Source organism: Rattus norvegicus, chromosome 5 (assembly GCF_036323735.1).
Source record: "Rattus norvegicus strain BN/NHsdMcwi chromosome 5, GRCr8, whole genome shotgun sequence".
Classification (NCBI taxonomy): Eukaryota; Metazoa; Chordata; class Mammalia; order Rodentia; family Muridae; genus Rattus; species Rattus norvegicus.
In genome coordinates, this window is record NC_086023.1 from 27528365 (window position 1) to 27548257 (window position 19893).

Here is a 19893-nt window from a genome sequence, read left to right on the forward strand (position 1 = left end):
TTTCGGCTTCCCTATGTGCCTTTTTTTTCTGAATAACAGAACATACATTGTTCTATATTCATCCTGTGAACTCCTCCATGGATACCTCCTCCCATTCACACTGTGATGCCAATGACCCGGGCCTCAAATGTAAATGTTCCTGCATATTAACTAGCATACGAGAACAGGGTCTCAGCACTTCCAAAACTTAAAACATCCCATCCACCATATGAAGACACACTAAAACATAATATACTCATGAGTTTACCCATTGGATAGTCTTTATTCTGCAAGTCGCTATTCAATTCTTTTTGACAGGTACAATTACTCCTAACAAAAACCTATGGCCATCATACACATCACCGCTAAAGATCTGCATTATACACAATCTGACAGGGAGTAAAGACTGAGCCCAGAGGACACAAATAGAAAAATACAGAACTTACAAGAAATGTGAATGGAGAAGAGATGTAAGGGAAAAATCTGGTAAAAACATTATTTTGCCCCCTGCCTATGCCAGTCTGACCACCATAGTTGTCACCTCTGTCTACACCAATGTGACCACGATATCTGTCACCTCTGAAAAGCCCTTGAAAGTAGCAGTCTTGGCTCAAGGGCCACTCTCACTCTCCAAATTCACTGGTGACAGGGGCGGCAGTGGGCTCTATGTAGTGGCTAAGGAAGGATGTGGGGTTCTGAGCAGCCCTCCACAGGCTGGGCAGATAGAGGACGATGTCGAAAGACACCATTTCACTTTCACCCCAGACAACCATTTCTATACCCGCCATCACACACCCTGCTAACCCAAAAAAGGAAAAAGAAAATCCCACAAGTCCATAATTCCACATTCCATTCCCACCAGCATCTGCACTGGCAAGCTCATACAGACTGTTGCTAGACACCTCTGAAACTCTACACAACAGGCATGCATTAGTCTGAACAAGGGGCGTGTTTCCCATGACTCTGTCACACCATTAAAACACAAACATCTTTCTTTTTAGGTACGGAGATAGCCTGCAACTTTTTATCCACTGAAGTTCTGTCTCATAAGGCCGGCTTAACACCAACACTATTTTAAATTTAAACGAAAGAGCAAAACGCACTGGATTCTAGGGAAATGTCATACCTGGTGGTGTGTCTTGCTGTTCTTCCACGGAGGCGACATTTATTTCTAAAATTAAACAGAGGAAAAATCCATTATATGTGGCAGATTACGGCCGAGGTAATCATTTGCAGAGAATTCACCTATGATTGCCATGAGTGCAATTAGGCATTGATACCACGACAACAAAAGAATTAGCTACGGTGGGGCAAGGCTGCACACTTCTCGGTCATTTGCAAAGCAGGTTCAGGATGGGACCTGCCTAAGAGTCCTATAAGGGAGATGGGCACTATGGCCTTGGTTTTCCCCATGGAATCATAACAGACTCCATAAGAAAGTGGGGAAAGACCAGCTGAGCACCTTGTTTCTTTTCTTTTTCTTTTTTTTTTTTATTCATTTATTATATATAAGTACACTGTAGCTGTCTTCAGATACACCAGAAGAGGGCATCGGATCTCTTTACAGATGGTTGTGAGCCACCATGTGGTTGCTGGGAATTGCACTCAGGACCTCTGGAAGAATAGTCGGGTGCTCTTAACCGCTGAGCCACCTCTTCAGCCCACCTTGTTTCTTTTATAGAGAATCAGCCACTAAAACATTGTCATTACTCTCTTTGGGGCAGTGGGCCAGATCAGGACCTTGAGTGTGTGTGTGCATGGAGTCTCCTTACCACTGCTGAATGACACTCTGCCTGCTTCTGCTTAAAAACTCTTCCTCATACTTGTAACACTAAATAACATTTTTTAAAAAAAAAAAATTAAGTTGTAAAAGAATGCTGAAATCAAACAGCGTGCTCAGAAAAAGTTGTTTCGGAAAACAATAATCTTCAAGATGAATCTGCATTTTATTTTTATGTCTTGGGTGCTATGCCCTGTGTTCGGTAAAACATCTGAGGCCATTTAACAAAATCAATGAAGCCCCCAAATCCTTGAGCTCCAAATGCCACCAATCCCTGAGCTCAAAATCCCACCAATCCCTGGCATGAAAACTCATCCATCCTGAGCTGGAAATCCCACCCATCATTACCCTGGAAAATTCTACCCACAAGAAGCCCCGTATAAAGCCCACCTTCTGCTCAGTTGTGGCTTCTAGCCTGAGCAGAGCCAGCCATTCTACCATGTCTCTCTTACTAAATCTCTTGTGACAGGTCGGTTGTGCAATTTGACTTGTGGAATTCCTTGGGTCCTGACTGCTAGGATACCTTTCCCAAGAGCTCTGCGACACTTTCATTAGAGAGACCCTCCCCCTCAGAGCTGTCACACTCACACACTGAATCCAGAACCTTTCACTCCAGCATGAGCAACCGCTGAGTCCTCCACCCAAGAGCATCGGATATCCTAAAGTGACTTGAAGATGTGGATGTGAACTTGAGCTGGTTTTCTTTCCTTTGCGCTTCATTTTGAGGTGGCTACAGAGGCAGAAGGCATAGCCAGCCAATCAGAATCCCTCTGTAAATCACCTCACATACTAGTTTCAAACCTGGTGATCCACTTAACACTACCTTAGACTGTTAGTTTTCACTCCCTATGAATTGTCACCAGATGTGAGTGGCACACACCTCTGATTCCAGTGCTGGGAAGGCAGAGGCAGGAGGATCTTTGTGACTTGGGGCCAGTCTAGTTCATATACCTTGGGTTATATAGTGAGACCATACCTCCGTAAAAAAACAAAATAACCGAAAGATAGAGAACATTAATTTTTCAAGTTCTTTTTAATGCTCAAAATAGTGATATGTCTTCCTTATTCATTTTTGTGCTTGGTATAACTTATTTTTAATTATACAAATTGTGCTCAAAATAGAATATTAGATTTATTTTACACAAAAGGAAACAGAAGACTGGCTATAATCCCAAATCCCGGCACTGTTCCTTCCTGCAAGAAGTTTGCCAGGAGTTCCAGGCCAGCCTGGACTATATAGAAAAATTAGTGTTTAAAAATAAGTATTTCCTACTTACCTTAAACTTTGAGCTAATTCTATTCTGGGAAACTCATTCAACAAACTCATCGGAAAATTTTATCAAATTTTATCAATATATGATACATTTGGATTCGTGGTTTTAAATGTAAAACACCTGATTAATCCTAACAACACAACCAAAAAGTGGTATCTATTTCATTTGCATAGCTTACTTTAACTTATTCCAGAACTTTCTTTTTTCCTAAAATTTCCTTAGATGGTTTAATTTTACATGAGAACCAGTGAATACTGAAAGGCACCAAGATCAAAAATAAAATCGAAACTTAATGAAAAGTTTAATACATATAAATGTGCAAGAGTGGAGACCCCAAACCGTGGTAACACTACTAACCCGAAAGAGGGAATTCAACTGACGTTAAATTCAGGCAGAAACTCTGACAGAACACTATTAGGCATTTACGATTTCTCAAAACTAATCAGATGATAATCCAATCAATGGTAATTTTAAATTCAGCAGATGTAACAGTTACTGAGATTTTTCTGCTGATAGGAAACCTTCGCCTCCGCTGGGCCCCTTTCTAGTTCTCCAACATTGGCCTTCCTGACTTCTACAGAGACACAATATATAAAGGTCCACGTGAGAGGGCGAGATGCCTTTAGTCCCAGCACTCGGGAAACAAGGGCAGGCAGATCTCTGTGAGGCTAGCCCGGTCTACAAGGTGAGTACAGTAGAGCCAAGGCTATTACCCAGAGAAACTCTGTCTTAGAAAAAATATCCACATGAGAGAAAAGAAAAATAGGTGTCCTTCTGGGCCTAGGTTTCCACACTGGTCTCTTCCAGGTCCATCCATTTTCCTGCTAACTGCATAATGCTTTGCTATAAAGAAAAAATGGAATTCGTCCAAGATTTTTAGAAGCCACTTCACTGAAAACTGCTTTCAAGCCCACCAATGACTCCGAGTCATGCCACCTCGAGCCAATCTGGAATTTGTTTCTATTTATTATCTGCAGTGAGTATAAGCATCTTCGCAGACCGGGAAGACAGCAGCAACAACAGATCTTCTGGGGGAACCTGGATTTTACATAGAACATCCTGATGGGCTGTCAACTGTGGATGGGTATACTGAAAAACATGGCTAGTGGGATCCTGTCATCTGAGACTGTCTGGACCAGACAACTGTCCAAGGGCCACAGAGAGAACAGCACACTGGGAGCATTAGGATGTGGGGATTGGTTGTAGAACAGAGAAGAGAACTCAATAACCCTGTATTGTTTTTCTGAAATTCCAAGAATATACTGATAGAACCAGTTATATAGCCAGGGAAGACTGGAAGGAGGCACACAAAGGGGACAAACTCCCTCTTTGCCATTACAGTCCAGCAAGGGTTGTAGACAAGGCTCTCAGCCCTGCTGACCACCAGAGAGTCTAACGTATTCGCAAAATGTCTGAACATTCTTAGAAAAGAGCCATGTCTCCAAGACTGGAAGTGTGCATATGGTGACTATGATGGTTATTTATGATTGGACCTGGGATTAACTAAGAGGCGGTGCTATGGGCTTGATTAACCCAGGCAAGATTAATGAAGGGGTAAGACTCTTCCACAGACAGGTCGAACCTTCCGCAGCAATTAGACGGACAGACGTTGCTGAAAGAAGAGTGGTGTCTCCTGCTGTCACGTGAGAGCAGCTACCCCACTACCGCTTACCATCCAAAGTCATCAGAACCCAGCCTGTTTGACCTTCTGTGTGGACTGAAGACCAGCAGCTGTCTGGGAATCCTCAGGCCTTCATCAGCACCTCGGGACTGGGGAGGCATACAGCGTTGTATACTGAACAGTTACCAGGTCCTCAGGTTTTCCTGCATTCAGCCAGTCATTGTTAGGCTACGTAGCCCTAATCTGATAAGCCAAACTAACAAAGAGCCTTTTGTAATATAATAATATAGAGTCATGGTATAAGTTCTGCTCCTCTAAAGAACCCTGACTAATACAACGATGTCAATTATTTTCTTTTTTCTTTTTTCTTTTTTTTTTGGTTCTTTTTTTTTTTTTTTTTTCGGAGCTGGGGACCGAACCCAGGGCCTTGCGCTTCCTAGGTAAGCGCTCTACCACTGAGCTAAATCCCCAGCCCCGTCAATTATTTTCAAGTAAGGAAGGCTCTATAAAATTCTCCCTAAGTGTTTCGGCTTTCTCTTTTCTAATGCTCATTGACTCGGAGATATTCAAGATATTGAAGGGTGGAGAGGAAATCTCAGTGTAACTAACCATCACTGGTACCTGAAGACAACTCCGATCTGAATTCAGGAGGTACACAGGGCCTGTGCAGGTATGTGCACAGGAAAGAAAATCTAGTCACCAGCCCCTCACACACGTTTCCTCAAATCACTCTTCCATACAGTCTGTCAAACCAGGCTCAAAAGCACACAGCACAGATCGGCGGCAATATGCTCACCCAAGCTGGAGGCTCTACTTCCAGCCTGACAGAAAATGTAAATTCAAAACTCTAGAGTACTTCCTCAAGGAAATATCTCCTCTGGTAGCCCTCTGATGAGAACACAAGCATACCCACACAGGGAGCTAGAGAACCCGAGAGAAGAGGGCACAGAGCTGGGATCACCCAGCCCTAGACATCCTCCCAGGTTTTGCACATTATTTGTTTAAAAAAATAAAAAAAGCACAGTCAGCTTTGCCCTGTCTGCTTCTGAGTGTCTACGGTGAAAATCAACAGAAACGACCCATATGAAGCATCCTCTAACAGAATTCTAAGAATTGTCGATCTGTTTGCGCTGAAATATGGCTACTTAGCAAGGCCTAAGCAGATACTTTCACTCTTCACAAAATAGTCCTTCCTCTCCAAGAAAATCTATCAACTACCCGAAACAAGCCATAACTGCATTTTTTTCCCTCTCGCATCTAAAAGACATCACGGACCATGTGACCTCCAGCCCATCTCCACCCAGAGTAACCCTTTCTCACCAGTCTTCTCTGCAGTGGTCACTGACTCATAAACAAGGGTGGCCTAGCACCCGCACCCATTTCTCTCACAGTGGCCTGTTTCTGTCACTGTCTTTGCACTCCTCCCTTATTACATCCGCCCATTGGAATGGAGGCCTCACAGATCCCTGTCAGCTTTATTCGCCAGCACTGCCTGCCCCCCGTCCTGGGTAATCACAGATTAGGACACAGAATCTGAATAAACTGCCCTACTTCAGTATAGAATATAAGACCATCTCTTAAAAATAAACTAACAGCCAGGCATGGAGGAGCACGCCTTTAATCCCATCGCTGGGAAGCAGAGGCAGGCAGATCTCTGTAAGTTCCAGGCCAGTCTGGTCTTTGAAGCGAGTTCCAGGACAGCCAGGGCTACACAGAAACTGCCTCAAAAACAAACAAACAACAAACAGACAAACAAAACAAAGACAACAACAACAACAAAAAAAGCCCTTACCTTCTGAAATGATGTTGGAATCATCAATGGCATTATCTAAAAGAATAAATAAAGCAAGCGGATTGCATTAACTCTCCTCCACCTAGGGCAGTGGTTCTCAACCGTCCTAATGCTGACCCTTTAATACAGCTCCTCGTGCCGCTGTGACCCCCCCACCACATAATTAGTTTCATTGCTACTTCCTGATATAATTTTGGTGCTATCATGAATTGTAATGTAAATATCTGTATTTTGATGGTTTTCAGTGACCCCTGCGAAAGGGTCATTTGACATCACAAGGGCGTCACAAACCATAGTTTGAGAACCAATGGCTTAGATACCTGACGTGGCTAATATCCACTCAGAAAGTGAAAGGTAGGCTGGGAAACTCCCATAAAGAGTCTTTATTTATACTACGAAAGCAACTTTAATTCTAAATTGTATTCAAAAGTTTAATCTTTTAATCCTGCTGATCTAAAATATTGCATAAATATAAAATTTATAGTTCATTACAGGCTGCAAATGCTGTGCTGTTTTATACAAGGGCCTAGAATATCTCAGATTTTAATATCTGTTGGCCATCCTAGCACCAACCTCACGGTAGAAACCCTGTTTGACAATTCCCAAATACCTATTTCCTATGTCTCTTTGTTCCACAGCTATGTAGTTACCACAGGAAAAACTCACCTGAAATTTCTATTCTTTCATTTTCTGAAGGTTCATATACTATGAAGTAAATAGAAAACAGAAATCATGTAGCACCAAGTAACAATAAAAGCAGACATTGTACTACAGGTTTGGCCTTATTTCATTTATAAACATTTTAAGCCCGAGGCTTACTAACAATGTAGACTACCAAGCAGGGATGGGAGAAATCTGGCTAAAAGCTATAAAACAAACTGGCTCGGCTCCCATTTTAGCCACTGGGTAGCCATGGGAGATGGTAATTTCATGTTTTCCTTCCCTCATAGGGGGAAGCATAAGTTCCTCCCACAATCATTGTTACCAAGATTCACTGATTAATTGACATGGATTCTCCGTTTCTTATTTTCCAGTCTGTGTGAGCTCTCCCCTGCTAATTATCCCAGGATCCCAGTTGTACCAGGAAGCCTTCAGTTTGCATAGTCATTGGGATGGAGACAAACACCCCCCCACCCCCCACCCCCCCACCCCCACTGGTACCCTCTTAGCAGGAACTGGCTGACAGGACCTTTAATTTACCATGGTAACCAGGGCCCAGGGGACTGGTGCTTCTGTGCTTTGAGCGAGGGCTGGTGTCCCCATGGCCCTTCCCCCACGCCCAGCAGCAGGAAATTTTCTCAGTCAACTGACATCCTAAAATGCTTTTAGTGTCTGGTACACCAAAAACAAACCTTCTGGTCTGCCTCAATGGCGATATATCTTACCACAATGTATTATAGCACAGTGGCACACCCACAAAGAGCTGTTTTTAAATACTGACTATCTTTTAGACATTACTTTTGGTATTAGAGTACAGTTATATCAGTGGGCAGTTAGCATTTAAACACGTACAAATGAACTTCTGCAGACCTCAGGAGCAGACAGCTTTCCTCGGCCAGACTGCCTTTGCCCTGCTTTTTCTACTTCAGATTTCTTCAGTAAGTGACACTCCTCTCCTCTCCTCATCCCACTCCCATCAGTGTCTGAAAAGGAACCCCATGAGAAGGGTGGGGACTCTGCCTTACAGGGGCTCTCAGCAACAGGTCTCTCTCCAACCCCTGCCCTGGGTGTCTAGGGCTCCCTTTCCTCCTCAGTCTTCCCAATCGGCCCAGTTCTTTCCTCAGCAGGCAGCAGAAGTGTGGACCCTCAGAGCCAGGACCTACCCCTGAGCCCACCATTCCTCACGTTTCAGGAGTCACAGTCTGGCTCCAATTACCAGCTAGAGCCCAAGAATCCTGCAGAGGACTGGACTCCACTGCAAGCTGAACACCATCAAATGGCTTCTCTGGTCTCACCTCTTGGGTGACTCAAAGAGCTCCCACTACCAGTTTGTAAGAAAGTGGGCCCAAGGTCTCTCTCTGCCTCCCCAACATCTATCAAGCCAGCAGAGGAGTCAGAGTTCCCGGCATCATGTTCTCCCTCTCGCCATCTACATACACGCAGCAAAACCTAACAATTCTACCCTCCAGATATTTCTCACCACCCTCCCTCCGCCTTTACTGCCACTACCCTGGTTTCCTGGCATAAACTGCCACCATTGTCATCCAACCTGTCCACTGAAACACTCGTTAAGCGATGAAGAATGCTGATTTGACTTCTCAGTGGCCCTGTTGAACATGATGTTCTTGACCTCACCTTCGCATGGACCAAAGGGCCATCTTAGCTCCATTCCTCTTTCTCCCCAGAGAATCCATAAACAGACATTGCCAACCATCCTTATCTCCAGGCCTGTCAACTATAACAGAAAGCTACACTGGAATTACTGGCTAATTTCTTCTTCCTGCTACGTCACCGGGTCCATGATGATGCCAAACCCACAGTCCTTCACTTCAGCTGCTGCAGTCACCTGTGCTGGACACAGACAAGTGACATAGAAATAAGTAACTCGCTGTGCCCTCACTTCCTACACTGTGCACCATAGCCTTGATGCTTTGGGGTGAAAAGGTGGCTCTTGTTCGGCCAAACCAAGTGTCCACCAGATTCTGGAATTTGATGTCAAATGTGCATGATATTTCTCCCAAAGTTTCTACCTGCTATAGCTTCACTTGCATATACAGTAGGGAGACGCTAAGCTGCTAAGCTTCCTACCAGATCCTGATGTCCCTTTAGGTCAGGGCATAGTCATTACCCCTTGTTAAAATTTCAAAATAACATTTAGTATTAATCCTGGGCCTATGAAAACTATTGCCATTAAGTCTGATAGCTAATGTAACTCTTTGACGTTTGATTTTCAAGTCCTCTACAGCTTGTCTGAACAACGCAGATCAACCATGTTATATGTTTAAAAAAAAAAATCACGACGTGATTGGAAAAATGAAGAAAATTATATCTTAGCTCTAGAAATAACTTTTGATGAATAAATTTCTATTTGCTCCTTCAAATTCAAGAATAAAAATTTAAATGTTATCTCAGTGGCCAAGGTCTTTCAGATTTTTAAAAATTATATATAAGGACAACGTGGGCTTATCATTTATACCCCACTAGAAATGTTGATTATAGATAGTGATCGTGATATGTCCCCAAATCTTAAGCACATACATACAAATTACCCTGTCAGACGCATGCACAGACACTGCCAGCTCTCAGGGAGCTGTAACTTTGGGAAGTAGGGCCCCTACAGCCACACTTCATAGATCTGAATTTCAATGCTGTGATGGACTAGAGCACAGCAGGTCTTTACACTGAGATGAATCCCATCTCCTTCTCTCAGCCTTCTTCCTTCTACTCAGCTGTTCTCAGCTGACTTCTGTCTTCACACTGTGGTCCCGAGGTGTTCGAAGAAAAACATCATATCACGGACTCTATTTCTTACTCATAAAATCTCGAGCAACATATCTATCTTCTCCAACCTGACTTCTTTTGCCCAGTAAACAGGAAAAACATAGTCTATTTCCTGGAATTTAAGAAACCGTGCTGGAGATGTCTAGAGTCAAGAGTAGTTGACTAAAGTTTATTACCTAAAGGCCAGTCTGCCCTATCCCCAGCCAACCAGCAACTGGACTTGCAGCCAGAAATCAGCTCTAGGTCTTCCCCAACAGGACAAAATATCATTGCAAGTCACAGCCATGAGAGGACTAGTTTGTAGAAAGGAACTCTACGGAAGAGGCTGTTCATTGATATTTTAGTCAAGAGGAATGACTACTAAATGATATTAATGTTTTAAACAGCTTGTAATTGCAACTTGCAGAAAATAAGGTATCATCTAGGCAGTGACCAGATTTACAAGTAAATTCTTTTAAGATGGTTGGTCTTTTGAATGCCACATGATAATTGCAGCTTAAAAAACAATTCTCTACATTTGATATTTAAAAGAATAGATTCATTTTTAAACAAATGAGTGGCTGAGGGTTAGGAAATATTTACAAACCTGGTTCATCATAGTCTTCATGTCTTACTTCCTCTGCAAAAAAAGAAAAAAGAAAACGGAGATTTAAAACAAAATAAGTATTAAACAAAATATTAAAGCTGTATAACTAAAGGAAAAAGAAACAAATATTTAAAATCTTTTCCTAAATACAGTTCTCTAACTAACATTACAGTTACAAATGTGTGTCTGTTCCAAAGGGATGAATGTAAAAGAAGGAAACTGATTTTCATAGAAGTTCCTCCTAGGAATCTATAAAGCGTAAGCATTAGGGGTCAGTGGCCTGCTCTGTTAGTGGGGCTGCCAGTAGGAGGTGAGGCAGAAGCTCATAATATTCTGTTAATAAATAAAAACCCACTAAAGTTGCATCCTTTCTTTAAAAGAAAAAGCCACCAAATAAAGGCTGTGACCCAGAAGAGTACCCCATGATTTAGAGTGACTGACAACGCTCTTATAATACCTGCGTGCTGCTGCAACCCATCGTCTGTCACTGCTTCACCGTGATCTAAAAGGAAAAGAGGGGGAGTTGGCAAAGAGCAAACAGCATGCACCAGGTCACAGACGCCTTTGTAAAAGTGTCAGGAATTCATTCTGAGAGAGATACTGTTAAAATGTCCTAAAGGCTCCAGCATTGGAAACTTTGGCCCACATCAATGGAACTACTGACTGTTAATTGGATCAATCATAAAGTGTTAACCCCATCGATGGATTAATCCCTCAGTGCATCCCTAGGACTTAGTGACTTACTGGAGGAAATGGGTCATTGTAGCACTGTGCGGTAAGTCTCTGAGTACACATTGCTCTCCCCTCCTTGTTGCTTCTTGCACGGCTACCATGACGTGAGTAGCCTCACACTGCCATGTGCTCCTGCCGCATAGCATGCGGCTCTGCCTCAGGTTCAAAGCAACGGCATTAGCAAACCCAAAACATGGTTCTGGGCTAGGAAGTGGTATCATGGTAAATGCTTGCCTAGTATTTAGGTGTCCCTCGGTTTGAACCCCAGCATCGCCATCAAAAACAACAACAATAATGATAAAAATCTAATTCTATGAGCTAAGAGCAGTCTCCCCTGCTTGGTTGGATCCTGCTATCCCACTATACCTGAGGGAATCTAAATGTATACGATAGGGACACCCGCACACTTCTGTTTGCTGCTACCCTCTTTACAACAGCTAAGTCATGGGATCAGCCTGGGTATCCTCCAACAAGTGCCTGGATACAGACAATGTGGTACACATAAAGACCCATGCTTTAATGTAGCCATAAAGAGCACCACCATGTCATTTGAAGTAAGTGGCTTGAAGTGAAGCTCACTAAGGGAAGTAAGCTAAAATTGGAAAGACAAACCTGATTCTCTCATATGGGAACCATATGCTAAAGGGGAGGAAGGGGAGGAGAAGGCAAGGGGAAGAAAGGAAAAGGAAACAAGACGAAACACAAAAGCAGAAGGGGACTATAAAAAGGAAAGGAAGCAGAATGGTGGGTAGTTGGAGAAGGTAGACAGTAGGGTGTGTGTAAATGCATAACATACTCTGGACCGATGTATGAAACATCACAAAGGAAGCTGTTATGCTACAAAACTGAAAAACCTTCCGTCCTTTCAAAATTACCTCTCTGTTACTTCTTTCCCAGCAATGAAAACTAACACACACACTACCATTCTCTTTTAATAAAATTTAACATGGAAAAGGTCCCACGAGCTGCAGTCTAGCTGCAAAGACGGTAAAGAGCAGGGGTGAGGGTTTGTACCCCTCCTGACAGCGTGACATCACACTCACTTCCACTCCTGGTATAACAGACAATCCCAGTCACGGTTTAAGGAACACTTCCTTTTCTCTCCCTTTTCCTTGTCATGTTAAATGATATGCATAAAGCTCAGCGGCCTAGGAAATATGAACGACTGTAAGAATTATTAAGTGACCTCTGTGGGAATCACAGTCAACCATTTACCCTGACTGGAGCCTTCCTTAGTCACAACCTCCAACAGGAATATACACTGATGATTTTAATATCTACATACCTGAGCTTTCCTGTTCACTCATCACCTCTTCCGCATCGTTGGGATGGTTCTGCGATGCTACAAATTAGGAAAGGGTCATTTAAAATGTCTCAAACAAGCTTATATATCATACCTAAAATCCACCACGTTCAGCACTGCTTTGCTTTTGTTTACTTTTCCTTTTCTTTCTCTTGCTTTGCTTGAGACAGGTCTTACTTTATAGCCCAGACTGGCTTCAAACTCATGGCAATTCTCTCACCTCAGCCCGCCAGATGCTGTGGGTACTGGGATTATAAGTGTGGGGCACCATGCCCAGCGTGGGTTCCTTGCTGCTGTTGTTGGTACTGATATTGTTGTGGTGGTGGTGGCAGTATTGGTGGTGTGTGTGTGTGTGTGTGTGTGTGTGTGTGTGTGTGTGTGTGTGTGTGTGTGTGTTTTGACAAGGTCTCACTATATAACCCAGGGGAGTTTTGAACTATATAAGTAAGACATTAAAGGTATATATCATCAAAACCCAAAACAGTTCCCTTGTATATTTTGACAGAGTAATTCCACTACTTGGGATTTATATTCAGGGGATGAATATAAACAAAACATAAATAACATTATTAGCTATATGTCATTTGATACATTAGGTATTTTTAAAAATGAATAAATAACATTTTATTTTTACCTCATGAGGCTGCTAGAAGATTCACTCTAACTAATAAAGACTAATAAAAATCTCACCTGTCTCTTCCACATGATAACTATCCTCGGTGTCTGGAAAACAAACATTGGGTTGATATTACTACTCTCATATGTAGTATATGGGTAGGTAATATGTCTATATGAATATTTTGAATGATAATTCAGGTAAGTCCAATGCATTTCATTGATTTTATTAAGAAACTTTTAAAATAAAGATGAACATACCAATAAGTATCTATCGTTTTCTCGGAACACTCTACATCACAACATTCTCTTACGGTATCCACTCAACAATACTACAGTGTTGACACACACCAAAATCCCAGGCAAATGGAGAAGGCAACTCATGCAGTGACCCACAGGGACAAGGGCTGAACCCCGGAGAGGTGCAGATGGCTAATCCATTTCACATGCCGCGGTGGCACTGTATTCACTAGCTCTGTCCCGCCACTCTCTAAAGCGCATGTCTACAGAGGAAAACGTGAAGAAGACCAGGAGTGGGGCCATACGCTCACAGAGAAAAGCGAAGGCCGCCTTTTTAAGTTGCTGCTGGTTGGTTTTGTTACTTTCTTTTCAGACAAAAGTTTCGCTAGGTGGCTGCTGCTGGCATGGAACTGTCTACTGAGACCAAGGTGGCTTAGAACCCGAGCACCACCTGCCTCTGGCTCCTGAGCACTGGGACTAAAAGCATGCGCCACACTCCTGCAATGGGCCAACTATTAATCTGCTTTATCAAAGATTACATTAGAAAATAAGGTTTTTTTTTCCAACTTACAGACTTCTTAGAAGTGTTTCTTCCTACCGGGAGCTGAACCTCCTAACCTTATTGATAGTAAACCGTCCTGCTTCATGTGGCTTGCAATTTGCTGGATACACAGCAGCTCAGTAAAAATTCCGAGCCACCGTAAACCACGCCGAGCCATCTTAGCCAAAGACGAAAGGATAAACGTGATGTATGAAAATGGAGACACGGGTGCTTGAGCATCCTTGCCCAGAAATGAGAAGCATGTTGCTGTACAAGCGATAAGTCTGAAGGTGTGCTATGTGCATTCCTGACACTTGGGTGGATGTCATCGCCCATCAGTGCTATCGAGTTTCTACGCAGAATGCCTCTCCTTCTCTAAGCCCACTTGAATGACCTCTCGTGTACCAATTAGGAGCTGTCTGCTACTAGAGAGACTTCCCAGCATAGTGTGCCAGCCGCCAACAGGCTTTGCTCTTCTGTGACTTGTAGTTTTTACAATTATTTATCAGCTGGTTCTGTAAACAGAGGTTCATGGAAACAAAGCACGTTTATACTCAATCAATTACAGTTGATGACTGTCTCTGTACTGGTAATTGTAGCTGAGTGTTCTAGAAGCTAGTGAATTCTCTTCTACATAAAAATACTTGATACCTGACTATTTAAAACAACTGTCCGGGGACTTGTGCTATGGAAGGTACAGACTGCGCTGTGTGCAGTCGGGCAGACGGTGCTGTTGGAACAAAAGCCAGAGACAGAGTGCAAGTACAGTTCATCCTGACTTGAACTTCATCTAACACACCACACCAAGGTGAGGCAACACAGGAAAACTGTCTGCACTTACTATTATCCGAAACCCACTTACTAATGAGTTTCCTTCAGGCTTTAAAACAAATCAGGGATCAGTTTGCTTTAGAGAACACTTTATTCCCTCTGAAGCATTCAGCTTCATCCTCAAAATACTTAGATGAAATTAAATATTGTTCTTAAAGAAATTTTAGAAAGATTTTAATAATTACACCATAAACTATCAACTAGTCTACAACAAATGTGGTCTACCTTCATGAACTGTCCCAGGTTCCAGGGCCTCAAATCTGTCATCGCTGTCAGTGGCCGTGAGGAAGTCCTCAACCTCTGACTGTGGCTCTCCTGCTGGTCCATCTGCTTCGAGGTCTTCAATAAGGAGAAATGCAGTGACCAAGGGGAACAGTAAGGACCCACAGAGGCAGCCACCCATGAGCCTCTGTCATTGTCCCCTCTAAAGCTATTTTCTCACTCTGGCCAGTGCCAGTGTGTCTGAAAGTCACTTCTTATTACAATGGGGACACCTGGAGGACAGGCATCTCACCATGTTGCTCATACTGAATACTAGACAGGTAGGACTATGACTAGCCAATGGAGGTGCTCCTCAATGAACAAATAGATTAAATTATAATTACTAATGCACACATCTCTTTTATAATCACTGCGTCAGAAAAAAAAAAAAGGTGACATGGAGACCTTTTTTTCAGAACTGTCAAATTCCATGTAGCAACTACAATTGACAACTCAAATGCTTTAATGTGGAGAGCAGCTGGCTGCATTCTCCTTAATCACATTGCTACAGCCCAGAAACTCCTCACATTGTGCTTCCGAGCTGACCTGCGCTTAGCGTTTTAGTTGGCAGAGATGGAAAGCTAATTGCTGAATTTGTTTTTAGTATATGCTGAGTGAATCTGAGTGAATCTGTGACATTATTCCATTTCAATACAGTTGGGACTGTGACCTTGCTCTAAAATTACCCCACAATGACATGGCTTCTTTTTCTAAGATTTCATTTTGTAAACAATGCTTCAACAGAACCAGAGTGGGCTGGACTAGGCTGCATTTGGGAGTCTGGAGCCTCGGGAGGCAGCAGGAGGCAGGCTCTTTATGCCGGCTGTGTTGAGTGTAGACAATTACCTACTCCGTGCTTGAGATTCCCTTCCATATAATTCCCAATTATCTCTTCATAGCATTGATAAGAGGATGAAAATAGTTAGACACATGCCTGCCACGTCCAAAGTATCTAGCTGTGGTCACCACCACTATGATTACCACAGAAGTAGGACTCTTCCTACTGCTAGTGAACCACCCCCGTGGCCACAGGAAGCCCTCCTTAGTTATTCCGCAGCGTGTGCCATGGTCATGTTGGGTTTCACTGGATCACACTGACCTATTTGTGTAGATACTTTTACAGAAGTTGCTCTTTTTAGCTACAGTTTTGCTTTCTCTGGTTCTGCAGTTTCATTTGTCTAGGGCTAGCCATCATATGAAGCCTGAGAATACCAGGAATAAAGAGGTCATAAGTTTTGAAATATGTTCAACTCCTACTAATAAACTCCCTCTTCACCTCTCTCCATCCCACTAGACATATGAATCACCCTGTGGTCCAAGCTCATCGGCACTGCATTCTCAACCTGCCCATGAGCCATCTAGCAGCCATATTTAACTTAATAACGGCACCAAAGCACAGGAATGGTGACGTTGGCTATGCCAAGGGATAGCACCCATACAGTGTTTTTATAATTGACTTTTAAAGAAGAAAAGAAGAAGAAAGGAAGAAGGAACCCAAGAGAGTGAACGAGATTTGAGATAGCCACAAAATCTTCATGTTGAGGAAGAATGGTGCTCATTTTGCTATTGTACCTTTAACAGAAGAAATTACACTCAAGGTATATGATAAAGATGAGGGCGGGGTTCAGCAAAAGGATGGGATTCGGTACTATTTTTGTTTTCACAGATTACAAGCGTTCTCGGAGAGCAGCAGGAAGATGGCCAGAATCTGCTTCCCATCTCTCCTCACCGCCTGCTCTGGAGTCCTTCTCCTTTTAGCTCTGCTGCAACTCAGTAAACCATCCACCAGTCCACAGCAGACCATCCACCCAGTCCACAGCAGACCATCCACCAGTCCACAGCAGACCGTCCACCCAGTCCACAGCAGACCATCCACCAGTCCACAGCAGACCGTCCACCCAGTCCACAGCAGACCATCCACCCAGTCCACACACACCATCCACCCAGTCCACAGCAGACCGTCCACCCAGTCCACACACACCATCCACCCAGTCCACAGCAGACCGTCCACCCAGTCCACAGCACACCATCCACCCAGTCCACAGCAGACCGTCCACCCAGTCCACAGCACACCATCCACCCAGTCCACAGCAGACCGTCCACCCAGTCCACAGCAGACCGTCCACGAGTCCACAGCAGACCATCCACCCAGTCCACAGCAGACCGTCCACCCAGTCCACACACACCATCCACCCAGTCCACAGCAGACCATCCACCCAGTCCACAGCACACCATCCACTCAGTCCACACACACCATCCACCCAGTCCACAGCAGACCGTCCACCCAGTCCACAGTACACCATCCACCCAGTCCACAGCACACCATCCACCCAGTCCACAGCACACCATCTACCCAGTCCACACACACCATCCACCAGTCCACACACACCATCCACGAGTCCAATTGCTGGGAACGGTGGAACTCCGCTGAGTAAGTGCTCCTCCCTCTCCCTTTATCCCATCCAGAGAAGTTCTGTGATTTCCGTCACTGCTCGTCAGCACTGCTGTTCAGTGAACAATGCTCCGAGTGGAGAAGCCATGAAAACACTGTCCAGTGACTTTGAGGCTACGGCTAAGCCAGGGTCAGCCATCTGTGAGGTAAAGAAAGCACATCCTGGACTCCCTCCACTGGGCGCTGCCAGCCCTCCATGCTATTGCACTTTCCCTGGACAGCTGATGCTGTTATACAGCTCTAAAGCAGGAGGGACCGTGCTCAAGGCACACAGCTAATACATGGCAGGTGCAGTACAGCAGTGAGGTTCATGACAATAGACCCAAGGAGGCCAGGCTCAGTCTGATGAGGTGTGAAGATGAGGTAGGAAGGAGAAATACCCAAGCAGATGGCACCGCAGATGCCAAGGCCCCAGGGCAGGTAAGAGAAATTATTATTACAGGAGACAGTCAGCTGTGCAAGAGGCTGTGTGGAAACGCCTAACCGACAAGGCCACACCCAACACAGCACAGAGAGGGCAGAAACACATCTAAACAAATGCCATGACAGGAAGTGACAGACACAACTGAGGAACAAGAGTCAGAACGTGTGTGAAGAGCAATTTGGACAGGGCTAGCAGCAGGGCTAGAAGCGGGAAGAAATCATAGAAAACACATGGAGTTTTAACTTGAGCCACTACAGACCCGGCAAAGACATTAATGAGCATATGAAAAGCTCAAGTGAGAGCAGTTGGCTTAGGGAAGAGCTAATGAGGAGCTGAGAGACTGCTCGGGGAAGGAGAACCTGTGCTAGGCACAGCTCCAGGCTGAGTCATCACGGCATACCCAAATGGAACTGTAACTGGGCGTAGTACAACTTCTAAAAAGTCACTGGTGACACGCACAGGAGTAGCAACACTTAAGTGATGTCTGACGCCATGGACCACCTGTGTAACTGCCTAAGCAGAGAATCTCTCTAAGGATATAAGACAGAACCCAGAGAGTGAGGCAGGGAACTTGGCTGGGGGATAGACTTCTTTCCTCTCCAGTTAGCTCGTCACCACAGCCTTAGCCCCTGGACCAGTCTGACAAGTACCTGCTAAACTTTCCACTCTTCTGCTCCCCCACCCTTGCACAACTGACTTTCATGAGCCATGCTGACTTTAAGTTTGGTCTCTCTGACGCACACAGGCATTGATGATGGCTCCCAAGGATGGAGGACCACTGTAAGACAAGCAGCCAGAGCCCGCTGGCCTGTGTTGGTCACTCCACTCTGACTCTCCATTTATTCTTATATTTTTGGTTGTGAGCCTAGCCTTTAACGGCTGAGCCATCTCTCCAGCCCGACTCTCCATTTATTCTTGATAGAACCCAGGCCTTGAATTATTTACGTTCACTTATTCATATGATTTTCAAATTAAAAGGTGTCCGTAAAACTCCTTCACAGTGAGGTAGGGTTTTGAAAAGTATAGCCAGTGCTCCCCGTCGAAGGAATACTTAGTCTATAACTACTTGGAATGTAGTTATAGAAACCCAACTATTTTAGGAACTTGTGTAAAACAGAATTGAATTCATACCGTGGTCTGTGTGTACTGATTCCTGGAGAAGGGACTGAATTTGTTCTTTTACTTCATCTTCAACATTCTGGGCTTCTAAAACAATTACAAATCATAAATAAATAAATAAATAAATAAATAAATAAATAAATAAATAAATAAATCTGAAGTATTAATAGGAAATTCCAATACTTAAATATGGCATTGACACACATTGACTACATTTAGCTAAGAGGCTCTGTATTTTTCTACCCACATGCTATTGAGTCCCCTACATCAGCAAACATAGATACTTAAAATTGGTCTTATTTGTAAACATTGAGACTTTTCAGAAGACTTTTAAAGAAAGAAACTAATTCGGGCATAAAGGTCTTTCTTTCAGAAATAGTCTGAGAGAAAATGCTTTCAACTTTTAATTAATAAAATTTCCACTCATGTTAGAAGCAAAGGCAAGCTTTCCATAAAGAGGGGTACTGGAAAGACAAAATTTAATACACACTAAACCATGCTCTGAACTCCTGACAGGAGGAAGATCACCATTGGTGGTGTGAGGACCCAAGTGAGTAGGGCTGGTCGACACAAATATGAACCTTAGATGATAATGAATATTGTATCAGCTTCAGAACAATGGATCTGGAAGCCAGATGCCCAGACTCAAATAACAATGACTTAAAAGTGGTCATCAACGATGACATTCCCACAGCACTATAGCACTTATCGGATTATAGGATATACCCCCGACACTGCACAGCAAGCTGTTTCCACAAGACTGTTGCAGGTTGGTGAATAACAGCGCTAGACTTCATCGTGGTATCATCAGTGGCTCATGCGGGAGCTACAGAGATCTCCAGTGACAGAACAAACAAATTTAGCGTTCAGGCAGGGGAAGGGTTTCACACGCTATGCTAGTC

The 19893-nt window shown here is 43.7% G+C and overlaps 1 protein-coding gene across 11 annotated transcripts in view; it reads right to left on the reverse strand.

Annotated features, from left to right (window-relative positions):
• The window catches only part of Asph (aspartate-beta-hydroxylase), a 212587-nt gene that overhangs the window by 129432 nt on the left and 63262 nt on the right, over window positions 1-19893 (reverse strand). For 7 of the 11 annotated variants that reach the window (XM_006237859.5, XM_006237860.5, NM_001401939.1 and 4 more), the window contains 9 exons: window positions 19004-19078; window positions 14961-15074; window positions 13199-13231; window positions 12491-12547; window positions 10931-10975; window positions 10474-10506; window positions 7113-7151; window positions 6447-6482; window positions 1106-1150 (listed from right to left, as the gene is read on the reverse strand). In XM_006237859.5, coding sequence (XP_006237921.1) covers window positions 1106-1150; window positions 6447-6482; window positions 7113-7151; window positions 10474-10506; window positions 10931-10975; window positions 12491-12547; window positions 13199-13231; window positions 14961-15074; window positions 19004-19078 — 477 coding nt within the window. Of the gene's footprint in view, window positions 1-1105; window positions 1151-2347; window positions 2490-6446; window positions 6483-7112; window positions 7152-10473; window positions 10507-10930; window positions 10976-12490; window positions 12548-13198; window positions 13232-14960; window positions 15075-19003; window positions 19079-19893 lie in introns of all 11 variants that reach the window. The other 4 variants (XM_006237861.5, XM_006237862.5, XM_063287526.1 and 1 more) reach the window with 2 other exon arrangements.